This window comes from Ascidiella aspersa, chromosome 7 (genome assembly GCF_963924565.1).
Source record: "Ascidiella aspersa chromosome 7, kaAscAspe10.2, whole genome shotgun sequence".
Taxonomy (NCBI): Eukaryota; Metazoa; Chordata; class Ascidiacea; order Phlebobranchia; family Ascidiidae; genus Ascidiella; species Ascidiella aspersa.
Window position 1 is genome coordinate 13,406,818 of NC_139453.1, and position 22,744 is coordinate 13,429,561.

General features: G+C 36.4%; 1 protein-coding gene and 1 pseudogene across 1 annotated transcript; both read right to left on the reverse strand.

Annotated features, from left to right (window-relative positions):
• Positions 1-691: 691 nt before the first annotated feature.
• LOC146137930 (cytochrome P450 4F12-like) lies at positions 692-5,473 on the reverse strand (annotated as a pseudogene).
• A 2,269-nt stretch (positions 5,474-7,742) lies between these two features.
• On the reverse strand, positions 7,743-14,040 carry LOC146137931 (cytochrome P450 4B1-like). The gene is made up of 7 exons (XM_083394480.1): positions 13,846-14,040; positions 9,777-9,932; positions 9,541-9,628; positions 9,235-9,337; positions 8,866-9,082; positions 8,120-8,202; positions 7,743-7,911 (listed from the first exon to the last, which is right to left on the reverse strand). The coding sequence occupies exons 1-7, from the start codon at positions 14,038-14,040 to the stop codon at positions 7,743-7,745; spliced, it is 1,011 nt and encodes a 336-aa protein (XP_083250606.1).
• Between the last annotated feature and the right edge of the window lie 8,704 nt (positions 14,041-22,744).

The window sequence follows — 22,744 nt, forward strand, 5'->3', positions numbered from 1 at the left end:
ATCACCATTGTCAAACAAAATTTTTAGCTAAACTATTGTTTTCTGAAAGTCTTTTTCTTCTCGGTAAATAGTTATATTGATGTTGAGCACAAGTAATCCCTTAATTAAATATAATTAAAAACCTTGGCAATTCGGATGTTTTAAACCCAATATTTGGTTTGTAAACATTGCGCAAGGTTTGCGGTAAATAATTATGGACGGTAAAGCACTATGTTGTCACCAGGGGTGGAACCAAGGGTGGGAGTTTTTATTTGGGTGGGGGGAGGGTGATGGGGGGCAAGCAAAAATGCTGGTGACGTAATTCCTGAAATTTGCGTGTTCTTCTTAACAAAAACCTCGATAAACCCAGGTTATCACAGAGTTTAAAATGAACATTTTATAATAAAGCTTTGTTTTTTTCATTACTTCATATAATGTTTGCGAATGTTAATAACTAGGGAAAATAGCTTTGCATAGTGATTAGCTTAAGTTCAGTCTTAAACATTCTATAAGATAAAACATTTTGCGACTTACAAGGCTGAAAAGTACTGCTGATTTCACGACAAATGCGTGTTTTAAAGCAATCTATTAAGCCAGTATAGAAAGAGTTTGAAATGATCGAGTTGTAAGCGTGGTAACATACAAGGGAACTTGCGTAGCGAACTGTGCATTGTTCAAACAGCTGCGATGTGCTTCATTTACGGCAGAATCTTCAAAGAGGGTGTTTCCATCCTTGTAGAAACTCAAACCTTCTCAACAGCTGGCCAAGCACAACTCTCATTTGATGCATGGCAAAGTGCTGACCGATGCAGTTTCTACAAAAGTTTTAAATAGTTTTATATTCAATTGATTTGTCAATAAAGAAAATGTATCGCACTAAACACAAGATCCAACTTTTTTTAGTACAATGCTTTGTTTTATTGATAAAAACATTTGGAATTTAGCGTAACAACGACTCATATAGGTTTGATCATACATGTACGTCAAAGTTCTTGTATTTACTGATTACCTTGTTCCTGCTGCAAATGGAATAAAAGCAAACGGCGATCTTCCTGCCGAATTTTCTGGACTGAATCGGTCGGGGTTAAAAGCCTGCGAAAGCAAGAAATAAAACACGATTTTGATTTGGCAAGCACGCTGAACCCTTGAGTATTATATTTCGATTTTTTCGTAATGTTTGACAAAGCGCAAGGTACAAAACACAATGAATAGTACGAAAAACACAAAAACGGTGCAAAGTACAAAAAAATAAAGGAAAGGGGTTCCGCCTAAAACACTTATCTAAATAGTAAAGACTTAAAACCGAAAGCCAGGTGAAATATGTTTTTGCCTACGTTTGATTACATCAAACGGCTGTTGGTTAACAGAAGCTGGTTTTAATTTACTTCCGGGTTTACCCAAACGTGTGGGTTGCGATGTAGAGCGTAGGTGTTGACGGCTACTTTGGTTCCCTTTTTAAAGGTCATCTCCTTGTAGTCGTTGAAGCGATGTGAGAATGTAACGTCTTCAGTCAGTTGACGGGCGATGACGTGAATAACCGGCATCAACCGCATAGCCTCCTTAATGCACTGTGTCAAGTATAAAAGCCTCGACATGTCGTTCCTGCATTAGGCAATTAAATTGTTAAAAGGTTAGTAAACAACAAATGATTTTTTTTTAATTTTATTAGACGCTTAAAATAAGATTTAGCCAATCTGCTGACAATAATTAACTCACCAACTGACTTCAGACTGGTTTCCAACAACTTGTATTATTTCGTCTCTACATTTTTGCTGAAGTTCTAGATTATCAGATAAAAAATGCAAAGTCCAGCACAACCCTGCAAGGGAGAACACTGTTGAACATACAATAATACTGTTGAGCATCAAATCCTATAGAATTATATTCCGCGTATATAGTTGCAAAGGCGTTATATAAAATTACGGTTTTTACAATAATTGTTTGTTCGTCCATAATGCAACTGTTTTATAGAGTTTGATTCTGCACTACCTATTGGCTTAGTTTAGTTGTTATTGTAAACGATTTTACCATTTGCAACCGTATCTTGTCCAGCACTGAAAAACGTTGTAACTTCGTCAATTATTTCAGCATCAGTCAAGCCCACACCGTCTTGATCCTGTATTAACAGATAGTAAATGGGTTGACATGGTTCATGCTTATAAAGGAAATTAAAACGTAGCTTTGAATATAAAATTTCGATTTACCTTGGTCTGTATTAAAATGTCGAGAAAGTCGATAGGCTTTCCCTTACGTTTATGAAAAATGAATGACTTGTTGTCTTCTTCAAACTGGGTTGTCTCAATGCTCTCTATGTTGTTCTGCATTTTTTCAAGGATGGCTCTTCTTTCCTTTATAATCTGTGTAGGCAAGAATGTTATTCAGGAGAGTTTAAACGCGTTTTAAAAGGGCTTCTCTATGTTACCCATTCCAGGTTTAAGTATAATTTATGCCTATAGTTGTGCCATTAAAACCTCGCAAGGATGCGATAACTTTGTCAATTTACAATAAAGTTATTTGCTATAAATTAAGTAAAAATAATGTTAAAACTAAGTAGTTGTGTAATATGATCTGTTAAAAAAAAGTATTGTCCGCCACCTTAAACAAATCCATCCAAAATCAGCTCCAAGAGCCACCACAACTTGGTAAAAAAGGCAAATTAACGCGGCTCTTAGGGTGTGGTAGTAATAGTGTGACGGAAACACCATACATTTTTAAACAGAAAGTTTCTGCCGAAAGCAAGATCTCTGGCCCACCCATAGCACCAGTACTAAGCCTGTGAGTTAAACTTTGGTCTTACCTTATGCGCCTTTTCATGAATTAAAATGCATTTCTTCTTCAACAGTTTTCCGCGTTTAGTGCGGTTAAAAATACTTTCTGGCCAAAGGTGCGGGGCGCCCCAGTGCTCAAATATCAAAACTGAGGCTTCCTGTACGGTCTTGATGTACAATCCGTCCTCACTATGGTTACAAATGTAGTTATTATATAAAGTTCAATGTATTTTGGCAAATTTGGAATTTCGTTAGCAGCAATTTCGTTAGTCCTAACAGCTTGTTTCGGGATTTTGATTTTAAAGCAACACTATGACAAAACCATTGTTAAAATGATAAAATATCACAGTGCTTGTTTGGTTGTTTTAAACACACTCAAAGCATCTGAAAAAATAATAAAGCAACTTTTTACTTATATAGGCTTATAGCTGTGACATGTTACATCTACAATTCTAAATATTCTGGTTCAGCAGATTACGCACCTGCTATCCTGAAATTACCGTTCTTAGGTTAAGAACCGCAGGATTAAACAATGCTGAAATGCATTTTAACAAACAAACAATACCGACAATGTGTTAATATAACAAAAAATACTGTAACGAAATCCAAGACAAAGGTTTGAAAACAACGTAAAATTCTCTCGTGCAAAAACAAATAGAATATACGAAGTGCATTAGCCCCACTGTTACCTACTCTGATTGACTTTCACACCGTTGTGACATCACACACTCCAGCATATTGTTGTAAGTGACGTGGGAGATATCTTCATATACGTCACAAACAGAGTTGTTTCAGCTGCTCTTTCAAAACCTAATATTATCTTGTCGCAATTCTTGTTGAATATTTCCACGTGACTGTGAAAACATGCAAATTTGAAACATATAAATCCTGTTAACCGGAATGGAGTAATGATAGCATATGCAGTAAAAAGGTTTTCATAAAAATTATTTGGAATAGACCGCAGAATGAAAATTCTAAAATAAAACAAAACGTATATATACTTGACGCAATTAGAAACAAGTTTAAACAAATTGACGTTATTCATTTGCATTTACCTTTTCAGAATGTTGAAATGAAATATCGGTGATAGCAATCGACGATGACGCTTCCAAAGGCTTCCTGATGACGTTACTAGACCATCCCTTAAAAGCGGCCCAAGAAACCTTCTGTAATTCTTTGTTTTCGGCACTGAAATGAATTTAAATAAATGTCAACGCCGATGCCAGATATGTTGAAAAGTATACGATTAAACCTGATTATTACAACGCGAATGAGTTTTTTGCAGGTGCAACCTGTTTAAAACTTGTCAACGGTTATATGTGTCATTAATTTTCGAAGACCTAACAGCAATAACAAGCATTAAAACATTTTCTCATCTAGTAACGTTCCGCTTTAAAATTGATTTTGCAGTCAACCTATTCGGTAGTTTAATTTGGAATCTTTTTTGGACATTCAGATATTTACAAAACAAGTGAATAAAACCAGATAAATTATCAATAAAAAGGGCCCAACATAAGAGAATATTTACTTTCACAAATTAATAAAATGTGAAATACCATTCATTCTGTCAGAAACAAAAATACACTAAACTAAAGAACCGAGAAAAAATATAATATAGGCTTAGGTTTAACCGGACGGACATCCCAAAAAAACTGTTTACTTACTGGGTTTTGTCAGAAGAGTTTTTACCACATCTGGGTGATACAACATCGCAAAAAAATAAAATGGCCCATTCCACATGGCACTTATAGCTGGAATACGATGAGACCTCTCTACGCAGTTGCGCAGGCCTTCGTAGCTGTTAATTCTGTACTGTAACGAAGATATCACTTTTTTACTGGAGAACTTTTTGTGAGTGTCAAGACAATTTAAACTATATTTATGATATGGTTTAATATTGTCATTCCATAATGTTCAAAATTAAGAGTTGTCAACTTCAGCCTGCATTCCAAATGTGTTTTCAGCAAGAAGGTTCCGTGTATTATATTTGTCTAATTATGTGTCCACAGCCTTGCGATGTGTGGAGTAGGTGCCGTGTAATATACAAGAAGGTGCCGTGTAATATATTTGTCTAATTATGTGTCCACAGCCTTGCGATGTGTGGAGTAGGTGCCGTGTAATATACAAGAAGGTGCCGTGTAATATATTTGTCTAATAATGTGTCCACAGCCTTGCGATGTGTGGACAAAGACCCCACAAAATCCAATTTTTGCCAAATTATTTGGTTGATGCAATCTATACAGCTTGTCTATGCAGCTTTGCAAATGACCATTGTGCCGTGAGTGACCGATCTAACTACTATTAAAACACAATAAATTTATCATTTTTTCGCTTTGTTAAAATTCCCCGTGAGATTTGGTAAACCCATTCAAGTGAGATTTGGTAAACCCATTCAAGTCAATGGCTCTGGCATAACTTGTTTTCTAAAGAATTAAAAAAAAACTATTGTATCGAACGTTGTGCTGAGCTTTAAAGTCATTAAAGGCACATGAGCTTGGAAAAAGATTATTTTTCATGAGTACCTGGAAAAATTAACCAGACCGGATTTGGCCCGCGGGATCTAGTTTGCCCAGGTCGGTTTCAGCTTATCTACTTGTCACAAGTAAGGTATAGCGGCATAAAAAATACGAAGTATCGTACATATACACATTAAAGATTAAACAAACTCTTATTGGTACCTTATGGGCGTGGCCCCACAGCCAATGACGGTCGTACATGTTTCCCATCTCTCTGGTCAGCTTTAGGTAATAGGAAGTTTATTTTGCCAGCGGAACAACGGTTTTAATCACCAGCACGAGGAAGATTGTCAAAGTAACGAACCAACTCAACCAGCCGCCAACCAAAAGTTGGTCCGAAATGCCAGATAAATACATATTGTTGAAAAAAATATGCTCAAAAATGGAGATAAGCTCAACGGTGTTTTGCTACCGACAATGAAAACAAATATAAGCAAAACAATTTATTGAATCTTAGCTTGTCCCGAATAAACTATCGGTTCGGCCAACGAAAAACGCGTTGCGCCTTTTATTTAAGCCAGTGGTTGATCGCGTTGTTTGTCTTTGCCATTTCCAAGCAGTGGGCCTGTTGTCCTTGACGCGTGTTCATTTCAGTTATCGCGACATAAATCTGGATTGCAGCACACAATAGGCGGCGGGTTACTAGAAGTTCAGCAAACAAATTCCGAGAAGTGCCAAGGTTGCGCAAAATCTTTTATGACGTGTTATTAAAACATTTTAGAGATTTTAGGCGAAATACTCGACGCAGCTTTTACGATGCAGAAAAAATCGTAAAATTATATTGTAAAGTTTCAAAGTTATTTTCAAACACGCGTAAAACAGCGTTAAAGTCCATATCCAATTATTTTCATAAAATTATCTCCCTATATAATCGCACCTTTTGCGGCCCGATTCGAGTCTGGCTTAACTTTTTTGATATGTTTTTTCTGTACCGGTATATTTGTTTTTTGGTTTATTCTTTTGATAGGGTAAACTATAAAACAGTCCCAATCAACTTGTTATTTCTGTTATAGTTGTTTCGACTTGCGTCTAGGCTGCTTTATGCCCTCTTGTTTATATTTACTCTAGCATTATTCTGTTAAAAACGCAAAAATAGTTAAATTGCACTTTTGAAAAAATGTGAAGTCTGTCTATTTGTGAGTTTTGCTTTGGTACATTTGTAGTTTTTTAACGCATTTTGTTTTTTCTCATACTTCAATAGATTGTAGTTATAATTGGTTCGTGCTGTACACACAAGCTCTGCTATGGCGCTTGTGTTTGTAAAATAAACAAGAAAGTCGCGACCGGGGTTTTCGCAATGTTTGTTTAAATCTTTTCCGGAAAATGGCCTTCACACTCCGGCTTCCCATTATTACCGCATGGCAGGCAAACACACTGAACCGTAAACGATCGGTAATAAACGGCTTAATGTCGTCCAAGTCTCATTTATGACTTGGCAAATGAAACGATATTTTGTTGGACCTTATATTTGATAGTATTGGTTGCATCATTAGAACTACAATATAAGGTGACAACATCAATTTTTAAAATGCAAAAAAGCTAAAATTTGGTCAAGAGCGGTTTTGGGGTTTAAAAGTGTGGGACAGTTAGGAGGATGGGTAGATGCTCCTAAAAATTTCACTCAACTGTCAAAAAAATCATATTGTTGTTAAATCAAAAATCATACTGTTGTTTTATCAATAATTTGTTTATGCTCATGTTAAAGACGACCTCGATGTTTTCTATGACGTCAATTATATTCAAACGTGTTAGTTTCCTTCAGAAAACCTATAGACTTTCAAGCTTAGTGAGAAAATTGAAACTGCAAATAATCTGAAAATAACCAATGATAGAAATGTTTAATTCAAAAGTAAAATTTATAATACGATTATCATACGATCGGGTTGTTTCGGTGTTAATTTGCTACAACCATGATTTACAAAGCACAATTAAATTTGAATCGAAAATATGTAAGCTCGGTAACACAAAGGCTAATTTTAGCTAAATGTTCTTTAAATTATTACTTATCGTCTTGATAAATTTTGCTTACTTGACCATAGCAATGATATTATTTGTATCGCACTGGATGGCAATACTTACAAAATAATACTGGTTTCGGTAAAGGAATAGAATATTATTATGAGAATATCCTAAAATTTACACGCAGAGATTGCGAAAAAACGTTTAATAGGTAACTGCATGGAGCATTTTATTCATACTTGTTAAGTAACAAAAATAGGTTCACTTATGTTGTTCAGCTTGAATTTATTGTTATATATAAGTTTGCTCCACTCTTAGTTATTTTTAGCTTCGGTAATTGCTTGTTATTATACACTTGCAAAAAGTCCGTTGCAACCATAAACATACAACGAAAAAACAACAAACCAGAAAGCACTGGATTAAATTTGGTACTGTATAACAGTAGCATTAGCTTGGTATGGCAAATGTACAAATCACGCTTCAAAGATACGTGACTAAAGCGTTTAATGCGATCATAGTGTTACCATTGTCGGACTTTAAGCTTCAACCCGATCGAAGACTGAAGCGTAACTCCAACAGAAGGTATCGGTTCTGGTGTTTCCCCATCCTTGTAGAACTCAAACCTTCTCAACAGCTGGCCAAGCACTACTTTCATTTGATGCATGGCGAAGTGCTGACCGATGCAGTTTCTAAAAAAATTGATTTATCGCCATTAACAAATGCTTAACACTAAACATAAGATTCTTAAAATGTTTTGTTTTATTGTTGGGTTTACTCAGAAATTAGCGTAACATTGTACCCGAATCTTGCGAGGGTGTAACAAAAATCCTTTGTATTTATTAAAGATAGAGTCCTTTGTATTTATTAAAGATAGAGTCCTTTGTATTTATTAAATACCTTGTTCCTGCCGCGAAGGGGATGAAAGCAAAGGGTGATCTCTCTGCCGATTTTTCCGGACTAAATCGGTCGGGGTTAAAAGTCTGAGAAAACGAGAACAAATTATTTATTGTTTTTCATTGGGTAAGTTAAACGATGTAAGGTGTGTTTAATCGTAGTCAGTGGTTGCCAAGCCGGGTTCTTCTCATTCCCGGGGATACATAAGGAGATGTTATCAGGTTCGCGACACATAATTTGTATAGAGAGTAGGCCGAATATAGGCTTATATTTATAAAACTTGGGGTTTGGGTCTAAAGGTAAATTTATCGTTTTGGGGTTCTCTTCTATTACATATTGTTCCCCTCCCCCCCCCCAAAAAAAAATCCATTAGTGTCAGGTCGGGTGAGTGTGGTGGCCATTCAATGCTACGTAAAAAAGTTTAATAACTGTAAGCCTACTTTTGGCCCACCCTGTGTATCATTCGTCAGCTTGAGCACATACATTTTTGTATCACTATACTGCTAGATTAACTTTGTTATCGCAAATTTTTCCTTGTTTAGTTCAAAATTAAAGAAGTTCGCCTCAATAGGACGCAAACAATGTTTGCCGGTTAAAAACAAGTTTCAAAACAACTGATCTAAACAGTTAGGAAACGAATATTAAAAAACTGTTTGCCGAAAGGTGGGCGAAATATACGCTCACGAAGTAGATTTAGGATTAGTAAGGAGTTACACGGTGAAGGTAAATTATTAGGGGGTTAAATTTACCTCGGGGTTTACCCAAACGTGTGGGTTGCGATGTAGAGCGTAGGTGTTGACGGCTACTTTGGTTCCCTTTTTGAAGGTAATTTCTTTGTAGTCGTTGAAGCGATGTGAAAACGTAACGTCTTCCGTCAGTTGACGAGCGATGGCGTGAATAACCGGCATCAATCGCAAGGCCTCCTTAATGCACTGTGTCAAGTAGGGAAACCTTGACGTGTCGTTCCTGCATTAAATGACGTTCATAACCTAAATACGTTTTTTAATTAGTAAACAACACTTTTTTAAATTTCTTTTTTGTCGTTAACCCAAATTTCATTCGTAATTGACATTTGGAGCAAAACTAAGCCTTTAAACTATTGACAATAATTAACTCACCAACTGACTTCAGATTGGCTTCCAATAACTTCAATTATTTCATCTCTGCATTTTTGCTGTTCTTCTGGATTACTCGCCAAAAAATGCAAGGTCCAGCACAACCCTGTAGGAAAGTAAATTATTATAGAAAAAACGACCTTGTTACATAAAACATTTTATAATACGACAGTTACGGTTGTGCATGAAATCCTAATGAATTGTACAGTATTTGGGCGTATTCAAGTTCTGTGACAGTAACTCAACAGAATTTTATATTGGTTTTAATATACTATGGCGCTGTTATTTTTTGTTGTTGAACGATTTTACCATTTGTAACCGTATCTGGTCCAGCACTGAAAAATGTTGTAACCTCATCAATGACCTCATCATCACTCAAACCCACACCATCCTGATCCTGTATTACCAGACAGTAAATAGGTTAACATAATTGTAGCAATAATTGGAATACAACGCAAATTCCCTTATAAAACTGTTCCAATTTATCATGAAAGTTAAAATACTGGTAAATCATATTTTATAGTTAAAATATATTAGCATCTCGCCTTGGTCTGTAATAAAATATCGAGAAAGTCGATAGGTTTTCCCTTGCGGCTATGGAAAGTGAATGACTTGTTATCTTCTACAAACTCCGTTGTTTCAATGTTTTGACTGCTGCTGTTTTCCATTTTCTCAAGGATGGTTCTTCGTTCATTTATAATCTGTTTAGGCAGTATTTTTATTCAAGACAGATTATGTGCTATTAAGCCATGTATAGGCTATATACACGATAAAAAAATAATTGTTATGATGTTAATCGGCTGGAGCAATCAATTAATCTGATTTTTAAAGTGTTATAGTGTGTATATAAGTAGATAAACATATTTACACAATCACTAAACGAAAAATCTTCGGTTCCTAGCTTTAGAAACAAGTCTGTTAATTCGCATGAATTCTTGTCTTACTTTCTGTGCCTTTCCACGGATTGTATCGATGCATTCCTTCAACAGCTTTCCGCGTTTAGTGCGCTTAAATATAATTTCGGGCCAGAGGTGCGGTGAGCCCCAGCGCTCAAATATCAAAACTGAGGCTTCCTGTAAGGCCTTGATGTACAATCCGTCCTCACTGTAGATACAGTAGTATTTTAAGAAGAACCCTATATCAAACGATCGAACGAGCAATTTCCAGCATTTTGATACGTTTCAGAGGTTAGCAAATACCGGGCCGGGCACGAGGTCATTGCGTGAAGATTTATAACCAGGCATGGCAAAACCGAGTCTATAATGTTTTACAAATTGAACCTTTTGAGATGAACAGGACTGGTGAAACAATGCTAAAGATATTTCTCAAACAGGCAAAATTTTGACATCCCGCTTAAATAAGGCATCAAAACAATTTCGCTATGACGTCAGACGTAGTGGTTTAGCGCAATTTTAACGCAATTGCAAAATTAGATTTTTTAAGGGACTTTGCGCATTGGGCACGTAAAGTGTTTAGCATTATTTATTTACAGCTAAACCACCTGCACCAAGCCCATGTAATAATTCGCACAAAGTGCAAAAACTATACATTGTATTTTAGAAAGTCTAAGTCGACACAGCGACAGCGCTAGGCTGTGGATACATAAAAAAAATTATTAATACTGGCGCAGATAATATTATAGGGTATGGCCCCTTGCCTATGCCCCACGGCCCGGGATCCGCTCTGTGTGAAAACGGCATTTTACTGCGTAACAAATGCTGGCACAGAAACAGCAATACGATATATATAGAATGTAGTAAACACTAGTTCTTTTAATGATGTCCGGCCTGCAAAACATCGCCAGCCTTAATCCGGTCTGTATACAGGGAAAAATATGCCCGACCCCTTTTAAAACGAAAATAAAGTGAAAAAACAATATTTTATATACGAGGAAATCATTTTAACTATAAGCGTCTAGAATCATCGTTTGCAAATGTAAACAGTCCGACAATAATTTTAAAGGGTTTTTATAATTTTTAAAAGGGGGTTTCGTCATTTTGTTTTGATGAAAACGAAAACCCGAAAACGTACTACAAAAAGTGCAAAAAATGCAAAAGATCATGAGGTATACAATAGTTCTTGAGACGCACCTTATCTCAACTGGTAAAACTCATAGTTAAAAACATGTAAAAAAAAAACAGGATCAGACGTTTTGTTTAAAGGAAAATATATTTCGCCAAAGTGGCGTTTTACTTTCGCCAACTATGAGTTTTACTTGTTAATATACGCGTCAGCGGAGCAGTGATCGACTGGCTAAAACCTGCCGCCGATGGTTTTCGATTCTATAAAGATACACCCTATTGTTATCTCAACTGTTACCTACTCTGATTGGCTTTCACACCGTTGTGACATCACACACTCCAGCATATTGTTGTAAGTCATGTGGGAGATATCTTGATGTACGTCACAAACAGAGTTGTTTTCAGCTGCTCTTTGAAAACTTAATATAATCTTGTCGCAATTCTTGTTGAATATTTCGACGTGGCTGCCAAAGCATACAATTTGATTCATGCAATTTCACACATGCAACTTAAAGAAGTGTTGAACAAAAATGTAGTTTAAAATGTTAAAAATATAATTATATATCCCATAACTAGTTGTTTGGTTAAAAGTTCACCAAATTCAATTTAGCACTAAAATACAACACGTATAGGCTACTGGAAATTTAGAATAAATTAAACTTGCATTTCAAATTTACAGTTACATTTTTAGAACGTTGAAATGAAATATTGGCGATAGTAATCGACGATGACGTTTCCAAAGGTTTCCTGATGACGTAACTAGACCATCTCTTAGAAGTGGTCCGAGAAATCTTTTGTAATTGCTACTTTTCGGCACTGAAATAAAAAACAACTGCCAACGAAGCGATGTTTGCCGCAGAGTGAGATGAGACCCTGTTGTTTCGTTTGAAACAGATTTACAATTAGTTACTACTAATTATTTTAAAAGGGTAACCGTAATGTTAAACAGCACCTTAATACGTTCTAATTTTGCTGGAAATATTTCCACACTTAGCCTACTCAACGCATTCGGAGGCTTGTATCGTCTTATTCCTGTTAACAATTTACGAGCAACGTCACTAATAAACTGAACAGCTCTTTATAGGAACATTTAAACTTACTAGGTTTGGTCAAAAGGGTTTTCACCACATCTGGATGGTACAACATAACGCCAAAATGAAATGGCCCAATCCAATTGGCACTCATAGCTGGTAGGATATTAGACCTCTGCACGTAGTTGCGAAGGCCTTCGTAGCTGTTAATTCTGTACTGTAAGTGATTAAAAGAAAGCAAATTTCGATGAATGGATCTGCCTTGTAGTACATTGCTGAACGAACCAGAATTTTAGAAATTTTTGAAAATATAGGCCTTTTAGAAAATAGAATTTTAGAAAATATAGGCCTAAGAAATAATTGACAGGGAAAAGCTGACAGATATCAAAGCACTATATTTGTTTTTTGATTTGAATAAAAATCATTTTACAATATGAAAATGGAATACTTTGCACATAAAAAATGGCCTAAATTGAGATGCTTTAATTAAATCTCGGAAAAATTAATCTTTCTGCTAAACATAATTTATTCGGATTGGAATGTAAACATAAATATGTATTTCATGTATTTTTAGGACCGATAAAACACGACGCGACTTAAAACAGCCCTAAGTTTGGATGTCCGAAATTGTCGAGACGATAACCGATCTATCATTTTAACTTTAAAGGTATAATCAGGGGCGGTGGTCCACAAGGCATCGCCCCGCCCCCACGCGACCTTTTGAATTAAATTGGATTTTTTTCAAATAAATTGAAAGTTTAGCGGCTTAGGCAATTTTTAATCAAATAAACGCACTTTTAATTCGAGCGATTATGCTGCATGAGTCTTACCTATTTATTTGCGCACAGTTCGCTGGAAAACAACATTTTTTTATTAATTATTTAAGGACGTCACTGTTTAATGTAACTTTGTGACGTTATTCCTGAACTTATTTTATTTCTTTCCAAAAACAAAAATCCCGGATCCACCCCTGTCTGGTGGGACACGGCGTTTCTTTTAAAATATGTGGGAACCCACTAATAAAATAAAAGTCACTCGTTGTCTAAATAAACTAATTAAAATATGAATAAAACTATTTAACTACATCGATTTGTTTCATAAAATGTTTGACAATTGTATCTATAGTACAGCAACGCCTTATTGTTCTTTGTTCATTTAACATTGCCATCTAAAGTGCACATATTTCCTGGGATTTTATTAAATTGTACGACAACTCAAATTAAAGTTGTATAAAAAGCATAAGTTTTCCTGGTAATAAATTGTGCTAAATGTAAGATGCTTTTGTGGTCTGATTATCGTCAGAACAAAAACATGTTTTTGCTCTGTGTCCTACAGGAAATTGCTTGACAGCAGTGAAAGCATGTTATAAAAATGTAGTTTATGTGGCTTAATAACTTGGAAAACATGAACATTACCCGTTTTTATTCAATAAATAAGATCAAATTATTTGTCCATGGAAACAACGATATCTTTTAGAAAATGGTACTTATTAATCGGTATAGGAGAAAATTTAAAAGTTTTTTTATATAAACAAGTATACATATATAAACAAACGCTTGTACCTTATGGGCGTGGCCCCAGAGCCAGTGACGGTCGTACATGTTTCCCATCTCTCTGGTCAGCTTTAAGTAATAGGAAGTTTCTTTTGCAAGCGGAACAACGGTTTTAATTACCAGCACGAGGAAGATTGTCAAAGTAACGAACCAACTCAACCAGCCGCCAACCAATAGTTGGTCCGAAATGCCAGATAAATACATGTTTTTTTTTAAATAATTATTGCTCCAAAATGCACAAGTTTTGCAACTATAAAAGCGAGACCAAAAATATAAGTAAACCCTGGGCACTGCTCTCCACTTTTTAAGTACTGTAACAAAGTGGGACTAATTGAAATTTTAAGAAAAAATAAATATGGAAGGATAAAAATAAAATAAATCTCGACGCACCCAAACCCAAACGCTAACTCGCACCTTAACCCAAATGATCCTCTTAATATATACTCCCGATGAAAAAAGTGGTAGAGTTAGATACCAGCGCCCACCATCTTTCATCTGAGCGTCTTCCGATTTAAGTAACCGTGAAAACACGCCATGAGCCTTATATAATCAGTCAGCAGTTTACCGCGGTGTTTACCGAAACTAATTCCAAGCAGTGGAACTTCACCCGTGTGATTTTTGGAAATGGGTCGTAAACCTTGTTTACAGTCTGTGTCATCAGAAGGTTACTACAAGTCCAACAAACACATTTCAAAAAGTACCAAGGATTCGTAATTTTTTTATGAAATGTAAGCAAAACTTTTCATGACATTTATGTGAATAGCTTACAAATAATACCCTTAATATTTTAATAACTTAGTAACCTCATTTGCAGCTGAAGGGTTCGGATAAATTTGGCAATGTTTATCGTTTCCTAAAACATGACCTTGGGTTTTCTAAAATTCGACCTTGACGTTCAGCTTAACCATATAACCACAAGGCAAGCAATCACACGGTGATTTTGCTAAACAAATTGATTGTCAGATACCTAAAGTCGCCCTACATGTAATAATATACGAGATACCACCAATACGAAAAATGAAGCTGTGGACAAAAATGAGGATTACACACACAATATTTTAATACTGCGGCAATTTATGAATTGCATTATTTTTCAGAAAATACAACTTATTTAGATAAAACACGTTGTACAGATTAATCTAAACGTGACATGTAACATGGGCTCCAGTTTGGTCTATACCAGAAGTTGTCAAACTGTGCGTCGCGACGCCCCGCAAGTCCAATGCCTTTTTTCACAAAGGCGTCGCAAGAAAAAAAGTTGTAGGACCGGTGATTTATGATAAAGATTCTATATCGTAAATTCTATATCGTCAGATTGCCAAAATTTCAGTTTTCTAATGCTGGGTAATGGGTATGGTTACTTTAAGCTGGTATATCGTGTTAGTCGAAACGCGCTGGTAAAAAACTTGCAGAAAATGCAACACACTAATCTCATATATTTCTCTAAACATTTCGATAAACCAAAACAAGAAAAAAACCCTAAACAAAAAACAAGTTAGGCCTATTTTCGTCCTAAATGTGAATTGGAATGTTTTACGTGGTGTCGGATTTTTCGTCTCTTGTTTGCTTAACAATGTTTTGTACGGGTGCCGGAAAGGTTGTCAAAATGTAACAATTGTCTTACGTTGTGTTATTGTTACGGTGCATTAAATGTTTCGTTGGAAAGCAGTTATTTTGTCTAGTTTAGGACAACGTTTTGTAACGAAAACTTTGCCCTGCAAACATAAAAGGTTAAAAAATACTTTACATGTTCAGGAAAATAATAGCCTAATTTTTAATGTGAAAAAGTTGACGACAACGTTTGACTGGCGAGTAGCAGATCTTGTATTGGGCGACGTAGGGCTTAACAGGTGGTATCGCGTCCATAAACGTCGTTGTCAGTTAAAAATAAATTGCATACGAATTTAGAACTATCTTAAATTATAAAACACTTTTGCTTGCGGTGACATCAAATTCTATGGCGTTATTAAATCTAGAATTAGGAATACTTCCATAAATCTTCACGTAGACTTTTTAGTCAGGCTAATATAATGTAACTTTTGTGATTTGAGACAATCTTCGATTTATTCATTTGTTTCAACAACTCAATCTATTTGTTTGGACTTTTATGTAATTGTTTCTGTTTTAACCTATTTGTCATGTATACTGTATTATGCTTGACCTTTTATTTCCACTCACGTTTAATTCCACTCACAACATTGATATTCAAACTAAAGGGAAAAAATTAAACAAACAAAACGGCGGGTAAGTTCATTACCGTTAATTCCTTATTCATATACCATAGGACAGTGTTTCACAGTCGTTTATACCTGGCGGCACCCCTCAGAAATAATATATAGATTGCGGCAACCTTACAAGATTTTTTTGTTAGAAGCCTAATGCTGTAGACCAGGGGTTCTTAACCAGGGCTACGTGTACCCCTTGGTGTCAAGAATAACCAAAGCATGGGGTACGACATGCAGTATGAAGTTATGTGCTATTTAGGCATATTTGTGAAGAATGCGTAATTTACGAAAAGCAACAACAAAAAACCATTAGTAAAACGACTGATTGTCCGTGTGCTGTAAATATTGTTGAACTTTCAAGACTGTATTTAATACATGCATTCAACACGCAACGTATAAATACATTGATTTTAATTCCCATTATTACAAATTTATACACTTCCGTCGACCATGGCAGGCAGGGGGTAGGCTGCGAGAAAACTTCATGAAAGCTCAAAGTATATGAGCGCCAAAAGGTTAAGATAAACTGTTGTAGTCTCTAGACTCTAAACTGCTGCAGATTCTAGATATGTCAAGCCATCAGGGCCTGATGCGGAATGGTATCTGGCATTTCGTCCAATGGAGTGCCATTCTGTTCAGCAGATTTTCGACAGACTGGTACTGTACAGCATTGAGAAGGGTATCAATCCTGCCGATTGCCATAGCAAGAGTTATGACAATGCGCCCAACGAGAGTAAAGGCATTTGTCAAAAAAAAGCCAGCTTGTAACTGGCAAATAAAATAATATTGTTTTTTGTACTAAATGGTGCGCTCATGTGTGGAATTAAAAATTATTATTTTAAATGCTGATTTCGGATGGACTTCGATATAGTCAACCCGATAGAATTAACTTTTATTTCTTTTTATTTGGTAATATATGCAAGGAATTAGTGCGTTGTACTTATTCAACAGCTGTATATAAGTATTTTATTTATTAAAGCAATAATCGGTAGACAAAATACAGTATTTTTCGCTTTATTGGTGTTATATTTACGCCACTTATTCATGTTACCTCAAACTACCACAAGGAAATTTTTATCTATTTATTATTTATATTCTAAATCCCTGTTTTAATAATAATTTGATTAAAATAATTTACTAGGGTAAACACAGTAAGACTTTATTTAAAAAAGCTGGAGTTATATCGCTGGAAAACACAAATATATCGAATTTTACAAAAATACAATAAAAGTCCTCAGGAAATTCTTATCCTTTCGCAATTTCTCACCTGAAGGTGTTAATCAATGCGCTTCGAAAAAGATGAACTCCGAACTGTAACAATTTCCTTCCACCTTTTCGAAGTGAGGTTGAATGCATCTTAGTCACATTCAATAAAAATGGTACAAGCGTTTATTACGATAATGTCGGCTTTCGCGACCTATATTTGGCTAAAGCAATAATTTTACGCAATTTTTAAGGTTCATTTGCAGATTTTAGTTTACCTGTTTGGAATTGCGTAAACACAATCTCTTTAAAAGGCTTTTTTTAATTCGTTCTTGATACACGTCAAAGATGAATGAAGCCAATTTTGCGCGGTCAACAGATTATTTTCCCCTAATCCAGCGTTTCTCAACCGGTGCGCCATGAAAGGCTGCCAGGTGCGCCGCGAGCAAAATGAAAAAATAACGTAGGTCCTATTGTATAAAACATATTTTTTTTTACTTTCCTATTAGGCTTAGCTCATTGATTCCACAAGCCTTTCAAGTAGAAAACGCAATAAGACCTACAAAGCAACAATATCTAAATCAGATAATTAATCTATAATAGGCTACCATAGCAGGCCTATTAAGACCAGCGACATAATAACGCCAAATTCGCATCAATGACCACGACAGAATAATATTTAAAGTAGTCTAGATAAGACCTAAACATGTCGAAGCAAGTCCAAAATGAATCGGAATAAGACTTAAATGGACAAAATATCGTTTTTAGTCAGGCTGAAGTCCCTTTAAAAATATACAACTATAAAACCTATATAATAAAAAAATTGCAGGCCATTTAAGAGAAATACCTGTACACCTAAAAAATTTCGCGCTCGCTTTGCTCGCAAGGTGCGCCGCCATGTTTTTATACGTCTCTAGGTGCGCCCCCGAGTAAAAAAAGGTTAAGAAACACTGCCCCAATCTATGCTGGACACTTTACTTTGGTATAACTTCGATAAAGAATACGTTCGATGCTCCGTAGTTCGCCACCACAAAAAGTTATTCGTTTAAAATCGTTTTGTGCTCCATCAGCTGCAATTCTTCCAGGGTATTACCAAAAAGATCGACGATCTCGTATATACCTGTCCCTTGGTATTGCAAAACTTTTTTTTAAAGAAGTCGCAACCATAAGTCTAAAATCATCCCGGGCAGCAAAAATAACAAGAAAGCCTATTTTTATTCTCCGAAATTAAATGGCTATTTCATTAGTGGTTAAGTTGGATTTCAGTTGATAAATGATGGGTTTAACAAGAACTTACAGACAGGAACTCAGATAGACGCTTGTCCTTATTTCTAGCAAGTAGTAAACGCCTTCTTCAGCTAAATGCATCAAAATGATTAAATTGGTTTAGTTATATGTGTACATGTTTAAGCATATATTTGGGAAAAGCTATTAAAAGACAATATTTAATATTTTTTTAACTGATCGTTTGGGTAGTTTTAATTGCTATTTGTCACGAGATATTCTTATGGCTAACTGAAGGTTCGTGTGGTGTTTCCATGTCTAGTTTTGTTTTTACAAAATCTGAGCATTCTGTCATATGTATTTGGTTGGACCGTCGAAAAGATGTTGACTGTCTGCTCTTAGGCCAAAAAATTCTGATTTTCTGAAAGAAGTTGGTGTAAAACAAGAATATTAAGCTTTGTTCACCATTACTATATTGCGAATAGTTTGGGCCGCCGCTGTTTAGGCACCGGATAGTCAGGAGAGTTAGCGATGAAGTTAGGGGTGGGGCGTACAGGATTGGGTCTATAAATCGGTCATTTTGCGACGGGTAAAGTTTGTTTTGATTTAACTACGAATATTAGATATTATTTATATTTTGGTCTTACAGTATTTTAAAGTTGAGATCAATTCGCAAACCTTATTTCTTGATTAAATATTTTCGAGCACATAAAAGAGTGATGGTATATATTTGGGGCACATTTAAAGTAATTGACATCGAAAAGACGCAAATTCATTACATACTGGGCCTTTGTTGGTGCATACATAATCGATGTTAAGGGAAAACACGTTTTTTCACTACATTCAAATTATTCCGGTTGACCGGACGAAATATCAGAACATAAGTTTCTTGGCCACGCAGAATGTGGCTAGAAGACCTATAGAACAGGGATGTCCAACCTGCGGCCCGCCTGATATTTACGTGCGGCCCACCACTTATTTTTACTTTCTGAAAAACAATTGTTTCGACTATCATCAAAAAGTGTAGAACGCGCAGTATTTGATGTAGGCCTAATCTTATGTTTTTTCTGTGACTAGAAGTCTAATGTCGCATTTCAACATCCGCCGAACACTTTGTGCACCCATCATTGCTAAGTAAGATGTGTGCTTTTCCGGACCGTTTCCAAACATGAAAAAACTCAAATTTTCGCGCTTCGCCATAACAAAAAAAAAATAAGGTCGAGATTACTTGCAAATTTGCGCATGAGTTCACTCTCGAAGAGCGGGTGTTTATATGTTAGGTTGTTTTATGACGTCACGATATGACGTCATCCCTTTAATTTGAGAGGTTTTGCCGCCCATCGAAATTTTTAAAGTGACAATGCGGCCCTTTCCTTTCTAAGGTTGGACATCCCTGCCCTAGAACATCTGTAATAAAATTTTCCTGCCTCAAAATAGTGCAAAAATTGTTTTAAAAACAACACCTAGACATTTGTCTCCGTTAATAGATTGGTAAAGAAGTTATTTATTAGAAATGCGCTGAGTCAAACTTTCATTCCCGTAAACACAAAAGGAAGTTCCTCGAAAACCATATATAGTCACGTGATTAACAACCTTTGCCTAACAAAAGTTCAAATTCGGGTCAATATTAAAAAGGCTTCTGACCTTAATCAGTAACATTCGCAGGTGGGGCATGTGATAAAATTCTTGCGCAACTTGCCGAGTTTTATTTCCGTTTTTAATATAATGTTAGCCGCGCTGTTTCGTCCAGGCTTGTCCGGGGAATGTTGGGGGGTCGTAACAAACAGGCTTCGTTACGTTTCGAATCCTGAAAGTTACAACTTTTAAAAGACTTTCTTACAGTTGAAAAACATCCTTGATGTGCAAACAAATATATTTTCTTATCGACATTGTAATTCGATTAATTATATCTTTAAGGAAACGAGGTACTATACCAAAAATCATATGGTAAATAGCCAAACCGGAAATGAACGTATTATTTGGAGAATGTGCGAAAAAACATGCGCCCTATGGCATCTCTCCAGACCACGTTTCCTATAACATTGACGATTTGTGACGCATTTATCTATGTATGATTGTACCAGAGAGAGATTATTTTCAAAATTGAAGTTGATTAAAATTAACTGCAACACACAATGGGGGAAGAGCGGCTATTACTATTTAACTCTTTTGAATATAGAAAATGACGTTCTGAAGTCAATAAACTCATGAAATAATAACCATATTTGCAAGATTGAAATGCATAGAAAGACCTTTAAATGACACATTTAAAGTTTTATAGTTCTCCTGGTAGATAAAAATCAATCTGCTACAGGCCCCGAATTTGGTTAACCCGGCACTGCCGTCACGATAAAGCGTCAGCACGGTTGCGATCTCGTCCTTTTATGATTGGTTGACTATAAGGCGGAATTAGAAGTTCGGTTCTACAGGCTTTTAACAAAATCGAGGATTTTAAACCAGTCCACGACATTCGCCTAATAGCTTATAGATTTGGAAACGCTTTCCTACCCAACATGCCATTAACGATGTCAGTTAACTACGGTATGAGTTAAAAAGTTAAATAGCCTTTCTATTATAGCTTTGTCTTACTCCGCTTATAGTTGAAGGTTTTGTACAGCCAACTGAAAACATAAACATAAACAACAAATTACAATAGAAAACGAAAAATTACGAAAATAATTGCTTCAGCTTCAAACTGACAAATATATTAATGTTAGTTTTTTGTACTAAACGATGCAGTCACGAGTGAAATTAAAATAATTATTAGAAACGTCAATGTAGAAACCAAGCTTTGCGATACTCACCACTTTCTATTAATTGCTTGTGTCTACAGGGACAAAAGCGAGTGTACAATTTTCGCACAGTAGAAAGCAAAATTCGTTATAGAAACGGTGCAGGTTTCCTGTAAGACGAAAAATGAAATGTTTAGCGCACAATATTTCATATACAAACAAAAAGGTTGCCAAAAACATACCAAAGTTTGATGTCTGGCGTTCATAGGAAGTTCGTGTTGAAGCTGGTGCCGACTGCACCATGCACCGAAAAACAAGAGTTTATATAGCAACTAAATGGGCCAAGCCCCAAAGGCTAGAAGCTAAAAGCATTCTTGACGTGGAAGGTGCGCAGTACCGCGCCTAATTGGGGATTGTGCCTATGCGATGCGTCGCGCCATTATGCGCGCGCAAAAAACGAAAAATGGAGCAATGACGAAAGGGAAAAAACTTCCAAACTCCCCCCCAAAAATAGGATACGATAAGTAACGTATTTTTTATAAAAAAAAAACAAAGTTTTGCCTTTCGCGGCTAGCGTAATGTTTGTGCTACGGAGGTAGCGTGGAGTTTTGCTACCCTGGGAGTAGCATGGATGGACATAGGGGATCACCGTTGTCGATAATCGTCACTGGTCATCGTCTGCGGCTGCTGGTAGTATGACGCAAAGTTTTGCGATTGGTCGCGTCAAAGTTTCTCCAGATGTGGTCACATCAATGCTGCGATCAACTAACTCCATTTGTGTCTTTAACGACACGGCCCAAGGCCAACGACCCCGAGGAGTGGAGTGGTCCATTATTAAAACGATGTCTTTCTGTCGTAAGTTTGCGTTCCTGTCTAGCCACTTTCCTCTTGTAATTATGGTACGTGGATACTCAACCACCCCGCGCCTTCAAAATTCATCGGCGTCGTACTGTACCAGTCGGTAGCGGTCACGAGCGGCGGAAGGCCGATCGCCGGGTTAATCTTCAGCCAGTGATTTGGAGTAAGAGGTAGGTCTTCTCCAGCTTCCAAGGGAACTTTCGTCAAAGGGCGGGAGTTGACGACATCTTAAATTTCTATGAACAGTGTGTGCATTTCGTCGATTACGTAGAAACCTTCCAAACATTGTGTGCGCTACTTCAGGATAAAATAGTTTACCGAACTGTTTGGCGGTTTGGCGCAAACAGAATGTTGCACAGCTGGGAGAAAATCGGGCGCCAAAAATATGGACGGTCATGCGATGTGGTCAGGGCATTTTGGACATATCTCCTCCTGGTGGACAAAGGAACCGCAGAGCGTCACGGTCTCGAGGCGTGACAAATACTTTCATTAGCATATCTTTGATGACGATCCCCTGCCATCTTGCAGCGCAGTCAAAGACGACTCAAACCTTGTCCGACTTCCGTGGATTTATGACTGGTTGGTGTGGTAAATACCAAGTGCGTTGCTTCGTATCAATTTGATCGGCGGATACTTCTTCTCATTTGTTCGACGTATTGTTGGCGA